The 8,500-nt window shown below is 46.6% G+C and overlaps 1 protein-coding gene across 1 annotated transcript; it reads right to left on the reverse strand.

Annotated features, from left to right (window-relative positions):
• On the reverse strand, positions 1 to 7,104 carry CACNG4 (calcium channel, voltage-dependent, gamma subunit 4; the record flags this gene model as incomplete). Its single annotated transcript, XM_009078540.1, has 3 exons — positions 1 to 932; positions 1,750 to 1,890; positions 7,021 to 7,104. Coding segments are annotated over 3 exons (764 nt in total), but the record flags the coding sequence as incomplete, so codon positions are not given.
• Between the last annotated feature and the right edge of the window lie 1,396 nt (positions 7,105 to 8,500).

The following is an 8,500-nucleotide window of genomic DNA, read 5'->3' on the forward strand; positions in this document are numbered from 1 at the left end:
ATATTTGCGAGTTTGTATTAAGGGATCTCAATATTAGAAAAAAAAAAGTCATACAACAATTTTTTTTTTTTTTGTCTGTAATCCTTTAAAACACACTGGTGGCCAGTCCTTTGCAGTTTCTCCAAGACTGTGTACACACTACGAAAGTGCAGGAACATGAACTGCCTTCATCTCGTGACACCAAGAACAGAAAGAAACAAACTCCAAATAGCTTCAAAAAAAGCTACGAGCGTGTAATATCTTTATGTTGGTCCAGAGGATCTCCACTTGCTACCTCAACACATGCCACAATTAAAGAGGTGAGAGGGTATTGAACGTCGCTCCTTCTCTTCCATGACAGATCCATCCTGTTCTGATACTTCTTCAAAAAGCACGAGGAGGAAGGAAGGGGCTTCAAACGGGCGTCGTTCTCCTGTTGACCATGTTGACATGGAGTCCTTCCTTAAACTCCTTCTGAAGGAAGTTGTGAACCTGCAGAAAACTGGCTTCTTGGTCTGCGTTGTAGCTGGCAGCCGTCGTCACCTTCAGGGGCTCCCTGGAAAGGGTGTACATGGAAATTTCGTTCATGGGAATGGTGCTCGCTATCTTCATGCCAACGGGAGAAATGTCTCTAGATGGAGAAGGCTCCGTAGATCGAGAACTGGATCTGGACCTCCTCCTCCTGTACCTGTAACTTGGCATCCTGGCATAAGGAGAACTGGAAGAAGTCTTAAGGAATTCCCTCTTGGTCTTAAACCTCAGCTCTTTGTTCTTCTCAATATAAATGTTCACAGCCAGAACACCTATGGTTTCGGCCACGATAAAAGACAAGGCTCCAAAGTAAAAAGACCAACCGTAGTTGTAATGGTTCTTTTTGTCCTCATCTCGCTTGTCACTTGGGTCACCTGCATTGCTTGATATGTAGACAATGATCCCTATGATATTACTCAGCCCTAGAGAAAGGAAAACAAATCAGTGGTTATGTGGCTGGATGGTAAAATTAAAGCCATGTTACTTTCTGGACCTGAATGGCTCAAAGATTGTGACCAGGAAATTTTATTACGTTTGTTTACTCATTCATTTATCTCAAGGTTTCATTTATTCTTGAAAACCAGACAATAGATCCACATCTAGGTCACGTGTGCTGACACGGACCCCAAAATATCCGGCAGGATTTGCTCTCTATACTGCTGTGGTGGGAAAGAAGTGGCACATGGGAGCTTGCTAATACTGTTAGTGGGATTCTAACATCCAGAATAATCATGGAAATACATTTGGAGCTCAGGGCTATGGCTGTTCACCTTGATCAAGATAAGTTCTCTTCCACCTTGCTGAATTTTCATCTAAATGCAGCATGCTTAATCTGGGCTTCAGGGAAAGCTATTAACAATGGGGCTGACTCTCTCAGATGTTTCCAGTGTGAAAAACGGGCTCACCTATCAGAGGTGAATGTTTTCTGCCATCATATTAAAAAAAGAAAAAGGCCCTAGGTGTAAGAGGTGCCTGATTCATCTAATGTTTAATACATTTTAAATAGTGTCAAACATGCTTGTTACTGAGCTTCACTTCCTTTTCCAGGAAAACTAAAGGCTTTTCTAGAATATACTTACTGTAGGGCTTCAAAAATATAATTTGTCTTAAGAAATTTGCCTGGTCTGATGTTGTTAATGCCCTTGATCCAGGAGAGGGGTACAGGGAAGGAACTGCCAAGGAAGTTTTCCAGCTGAAAAAGGCAGCACTTCTTAAGGACTCAATTGAAGGAGAACATACCTGCTGCAACAAAGAGAATCCCAGCGCTGAGAATGATGTTGTTTTTGCTGTTGTAAATCCTTCCTGCTCCGACACAGAGTCCTCCCAGCAACAGCAGAATTGTGCTTAGGATGGGGAACACGCTGGAGGCACGGACAATGCCTGGAGGGAGACAGGAAGGGAAGCAAGACAGACAGGAATCATCTCAGATGCTTCCCTGGGTGCAAGTGTGGACACTCCAGAGTCTCAAACCCTTTTCATAGCATCATTAAGGGAATGATATTGCAGCTCAGAGAATCGTTAAGGCTGGAAAAGACCTCTAAGATCATCAAGTCCAACCATCAGCTCAGCACCACCACCATGTTTACCACTAAACCATGTCCTCAAGTGCCATATCCACACATTTCTTGGACATTTCCAGGGATGGTTGGTCCCCCCCCCCCGCCCCAGCCTGTGCCAATGCTTTAAAATCCTTTCAGTGAAGAAACTTTCCCTAAGATCTATTTGAATTCTTTTTTTTTTCTGACATTATCACTGATCCTGCATTTCTGGGCACATTTTGGGAAGATAAGGCTGTGGGTGTGTGACCAATGTGGCACAGACTCTCCACTGAGTAGTTTAAATCTTTTCAGCTTTCTCCTAGGAAGTCCAGCATTATCACCAGATGCCACCACATGCAGAAACAAAAGCACGAGGCAAGTGACAGTGGGACCAGCATCACATGGGGAGCAGCAGTGAAAAATTCATGAGCTGGATACAAACCCTACAACGTTTGGGATGGCTGGAGCTGATGGATCTGTTCCCTGGTACATGCAGAAGGTGAGCAAATTACAGCTCTTGAAGTTGGCAGCACCTGTGTTGCCAGTGAGCACAGCTAATAATCCCTTTTGCTTTTTGTTGGATATTAAGGGCATTGAAACCTTTTGGATTTCTAAGGAAGAAATTTTAACAAGTGTGCCTTAGATGTTTGTGTTTAGCTTCCTGACAGCAAAGCAGTCATTTAAAATTCTGTATGCTTCAGTCCATTCAGCAGTGTAGGCTCTAAAATCCACTCCCCCCCCAAAAAAAAAAAAAATTAAAACACCACTTCAAACCAGCTTTCAAAGTCAGGTCATGTGAAGACTGAAGCAGCAATCCACAGGGAAGCAGCAGGGAGGGAACAAAAGGGCTGAGAAAAAATAAACAAGCATGAGGAGAGAGATGTCTGGATTGTAAAAACCAAAGGGGTAAAACCTGGCAGGGTTCCTGAAAGGCAGAGAGAGGAACAGAGTTGTATTGTTGTAGAGAGAGGGTTTTTTTTTTTGAAGAAGGGGAGATAAGGTGCTGAGTACTGCTGTGGGAAACTGTGCCTTTACTTTTCCATGGTCCCACCTTCGGGGCAATGCCCCGAAGGTGGGACCATGGAAAGGTAAAGGCACAGAGGGAAGTCGCAGCTGAATTTGTGGAGAGGACAAAACACCATCTGGACCGTGGTCTCTCCTGGGTGCCAATCCTCCTGGCTGGCACAGCGAGCGGTGCCCGTTTCCCGAGGAGAAATGGGCAGATGTTCCAGCTGATGCTTTCTCATTTCACTGCTGATGGCCATGGCACTCCTGATCCAGTGAATTGCTCCCTAATGATTCCCCTGGTGACTGGTGGCAAAGCTCCCAGTGCCTGCAGAAAGACCAGGGCTGGGGTTTTCATGCCAGCAGTGCTTTGGTGCACAGGCCCAGAGCTCCTGCTTGGCTCAGGATGGTGCAGACATAAAACAAAAAAGACAGTCTCTGCCTGGGAAGCTTCTGCAGCAGGGAGAAAAGTCTGTCCCTACCCAAACTGCACATGTCCCTCCCAGATGGGGCATTTCCTAACTGGATCTGAACCTGATTCAGGCAGGTCCATTGCTATTCAGGCAGAATCTTGCAAGAATTGGCAAATCCAAGGGATACAAGTGTAAGGTCTCTGATCAAAGCCTGTTGAGAGGGGAGAGCCTGGTCACTTGTCCTGGGTGCATCCCCTTGTGTGTGGTATGAAGCAACAGCACTTTAGAGCCAGTTTTTAGAGTCAATAATCACAAAAAGGCTTAAAGTCAGTCACTGCTGCTGGACATTAAGGCACCCAAATCACTGTTGCTTAGTGCCTTGGCAGCACCAGCTTAAAATCTCCTGTGGCAAACCCTTTGTGGATGTTGTTTCCTGTATTTTATGGCCATGCTGTTTGTAATGAGTTCAGTTAAATCAAAGAGCTTTCCTAAAATGCTTCAGTGATATCATTGGAAGGAACTTGCCAGACATGCCAAATATGGGAGGGTGGGTTGTTCTACTTGTAGCAATGATCTCCAGAGATAATTTTTCCATGTAGGTAATTCATGTGAAGAGAAACAAAACACACAGTGTTCTCTTCCTGTAAAAACTCCACAGTATATTTCTCCCTACAACGTGTCCTTTTAGCTCCGGAATTTCCGAGGAAACTCGTAAGGTTCCGCGTAGAATCTACATATGTCTCCCGATACTGGTAATAAAATGACAGCACATCAAAAAACATTAAGGCAATCTGGTTTTTGCTTTCCTCTCTGCTTTTTTCCCCCCTCCTTGTTTACCGTCCTGTCGCTTCGCGTCGCCTGTTGTGCACTGCTATGTGTGGTGACACCTCGGCCGGGGGAGCCGCAGTGTGCCGCGCTGCTCCTCGCCCCTCCGAGACGCACGAGCCAAGTGGCTTTGGAAGATGATGCATGCAGAGAAGAAGGGCATCAAAGTGTAGAGATGCCCCTGAAATAGGGTCCTTGGTCCTCCCCATCACAGCAGCTGAGCCCTGACATCCCCACACACGCTGAAATCCTCCCTCTGCCAAGGGAGAGGTTCGTGTGATGCTGATGGGAGCAGCTTGGCTTCTGTGTGCCCGAGAAATGCAGGGGAGGGAAGCAGGAGAGGAGGGGAGCAGGAAAGGAGCTGGAGCACACACATTCTGTTGGGTGGCAGTGTCAGTCTGGGCTCTGTGCACGGCTCTGTGGTACATCTGCCGCTGGCTGGGCCCACGCGAGGGGGAATTCTTTAGCCACACAGATGGGTGTGTGTTGCCACAGGGAAGGTTCCATAGGAAGGGTCTTGTCTGAGCTCCTCTGCACGTCAGTTGTTACTGTGCTTGGGTTTTCAGGGAGCAGCTTGAACACCAAAGGGCAAAATCCCAATCCCTGCTCCTACCCACGGCGGGGCCAAAGCCTCCTGAAATCAGTCGTTTTGTCACGGATTTCCACAGGGTTTGAACCAGGGCTCGATCCTGCTAGCACCATCATGTCTGCATTTCTCTGAGCCTCTATCAGATTGGTGACTGTGGAGCAAGCTGAGACATCCTCACGCTGCTCTTTTGGAGCACAGGACACACATCTGTGTCTAAGCCAGGCAGGAAAAATAAAGATTAGCCCCAACATGTCCCTCTGAGAAACTTGTGCCAAGAAATGGCTGGAAATAGTGGAAAATGAGATGGAGCCAGCAGACTGCAAAGGTGCTGCAGAGGGCAAAACCGGCACGGAAGCTCTCGCGTCTCCTCTGAAAGAGGATGCAAATATCCTCCTGTCTTAGACAATGATTTGGTCCCTATTACATATAGGTATGAGCTCATCTCCTCTGGATTTAGACACATAACCTTAAAGTAATCTCTAAATCAACCGTGTGCATGGGAGGTGGAGCTGCAGCTCCTGTGAAAGTTAAAGCCCAGGAGCCTCAGACTACGTGAGGGTGAGCTCTGCTCTGCGGGGGAGACACCGGAGACTGAGTTTGCAGAACACATAAAGGGTTGGACCACCTTGTTTTTAAGATCTGTACTTAGTCACTTTTGAAAACAGCTTTTAGGAACCCCCGTCACAAGCATATTTACAAACAATTTACCAATCTCATGTCTGACTGCGGAGCTGTTTTTCCCAGTTCTCCCTTTTCTCCATATAAAGAAGGCATAATGTGCTTTTATCGAGATGCTACTTAATTCCCCTTTCCTTTACAACCCTTTTACTAATGATGTTTGTTTCCTAAAGCTGACTTGGCATCAATTTAACATTAGTTCCAAGGCTTTGTATGAAAGATAAATGCAGCTGTGCTCACACTGCCTTTGCCTGAGCTCTGAAATCGTGTCACCCAGGCGCTCTGACTGATCTGAATCGACAAGAGCAAAGAGGAAAAAAACATCTGGGCTTTCTGGAGAAGCAAACTTTTCAGAGATTTTTTTTTTTTTTAACCTTTCTTCTTGTCTTGGCAACTAGAAGTTGTTGCCCAGAAGTGAGCAGAAGGGCAGAGTGGTTCTCTAAGTGGTGTTTCAGGTAATTAATAGTGTAATTGAGGAGTGTTTTGCCTTTCCAGCAGTGTTCACTGCTCCCTGATTCCCCAAAACTTGGTGAGCTGCAGCTCCTCTCCTTGGTAAAGGGCACTGCTTTCAGCTTGGCTGATCAGCTCTTTTTTTTTTTCAGAAGGAACAACAAGACACGGAGTCCTCTGGGGAAGAGGAATCTATCTCCAACTTTGAAGGATTCATGAGGTTTCACGCTTGGGTTCCAAGACTTCCCATCAGCTGAAAGAACAGTCATCTGGATGAGGCGAAACGATTGCCCTGATTTCAAGCACCAGGTTGGTGGATGAAATTACTTCTGGGGAGATTATATGCCAGCACAGAGCAGCAGTGGCTGGCTGGCCAGGCAGGCAAGCCACAGCCCATGTTCATGCTGGGATTTTGCTGTTAGCAGCAGAAATTTCAGCTTCCTTCCTACAATGCAGTAATTTCACTGCAGGGGGAGGTGGCTCAGCAGCTGCAAAGGATGAGGCTTGCATAAGGGTTTGCTTTAAGCATTAGGAAAAGCTTCCTAATGGGCTGGAACCCACTCTTCAAACCTGTTTTGATACGCTAACCAGATAAATACTCCCTCTGTAAAATATCCTCGCCAATCTGGGAATGATAGCTGTAGTTTTCATTTGAGTATCTGCCATATGATATTTAGAGAATGGGCACCAAAATCATGAGCATTCTCCTGGCTGAAGGAAACCCTTGGAAAGAATCCTTGAAACCTCATGGCAGGAGGGCTGAAACCAGATGATCTCTAAGGTCCCTTCCAACCTAAATCATCTATGGTTCAACGGTTCTATGAAATGTGGGTCCCCAAGGGTGATGGTTGTGCCAACTGCAGCATGAACTGGGCATGTGCCACCACTGCTCTGTGCCACCCAGTTTGGGCAATGAGCAAGACTTGGGTTGCACTCCACAGAAGAGAAAGGCAGGGAAGTCTGTCTGGCCACATCTGTCAGTCCTGTGCATGAGGAATCACTGGTCACTTACGGAGAAGGTATTCTGAGCTGTCATGGTCATAGTCATTGTCTTCAGGGAAGTGGTTGATTCGGAAACAATGTCCTTTGTAGATTCCTAAATGAAAACAAAGCAAACAAACCCCATAAGGAATAGAACAAGGTAAATGTGCTTTTTTTTTAGGCTATCAAGAAACCATCTCTAAAGTCAAAGTTTGGGCAGATTGGGCAGAATTGGGAAGGAAGAGCCAGGATTCCTGGGCTCTCTTCTTCCACCACTAATATCATTCTCTTGAGACTTTTAATCTCTAAGTGCTTTACTTTATCAGCTCCATGCTTATCTTACAAGCATACTGAGTTTGCAAAGCTTCTTTCTGTTCCCAGAGTGACTGTCACTCTGGGTCTCTGCTCCATGGCTGGGGCTCCACAGCAAAGCCAAGTGCCAATCTGCCACCCATCACATCTCCCATCTCGTCCCAGTGCAGTGCTGGCTCCCCTTATCAGAGCTGGTAAACACTGAATTGTCTGAGGACTCTTCAATGACTCTCTAGGCTGGGAAAACAAGTCCATAAATCTCTTCCTGCTGCAATTCAAACCCCTGTGTCCCCCTCAAGGCTGGCTCAGCTTTTAACGGCAGATTGGTTTCGTTAACTGGGAGCCTGTGCAGCAAGTCAGGGTGCAGTGTGCTCTCCTCATACCAGCAGGAACTACCCCAGAGCTGGCCTGATGAACCCTTCTCTCAGTTAACAAATCACACTGTGTCCATCTAGGTAAACACTTTATATTCTGCTCTCTCACAATTATCCAGAGTCTTAGCTGCAGTTGGGTCGCTGTGGCACAGGGAGCTCCACAGAGACCTCTCCCCAGAGAGCTCCTGCAGGAGTGAGCCCTGAGCTGTGATTCTGCCTTGCTGCTTTTATTATTCATTAACCAGCTCTTTCGTGCTCAGGAACACACATCACCCAGGATGAGTTATCCCCTGCGCAGGAGTTTCGGTGCTTACAGCTCGAGCTGGCAGAAGGATTTAAACCCCATCAGTTAATACGACTTTAACAGAAGCACAGCTGCAGTCTGCAGGATATAAATGTGGATTTATTTCACTACCTGTTACCAATGATTACAAAGATCTCAAAAGAATTACTAATCCGGAGGATTTAAATTGCACCCTGTGAGTGTCAACTGCAGGTTTGCTACTACAGCGCATTTAATTCTCCCAGTAAATGATGTATCTGCTCTAATTGCAGTAACAGCTCAGGATTTCTCTGCACAGCACTTCAAAGGCTGTGAAGAAGATGTAAGTGGCTCACGTCACATCTGGGAGTGACACACCTGTCCAGGAGGAGAGAGCACTTCAGCTGGGGCTGCTCCTGCTCAGCACGTGTGCCCATGCATCCCTCCCCTTGGCACCAGAGGGGCTGCTGCTCCTCAGGGGTCTCAGCAAGATTTTAAAGATCCCAGAGCTTATTTTTACGGCACTTCACGCAACGCAACTCAATCACTCCCAGCACTACAGA

The sequence above is a fragment of the Acanthisitta chloris genome, unplaced genomic scaffold (genome assembly GCF_000695815.1).
Source record: "Acanthisitta chloris isolate BGI_N310 unplaced genomic scaffold, ASM69581v1 scaffold25547, whole genome shotgun sequence".
Lineage (NCBI taxonomy): Eukaryota > Metazoa > Chordata > Aves > Passeriformes > Acanthisittidae > Acanthisitta > Acanthisitta chloris.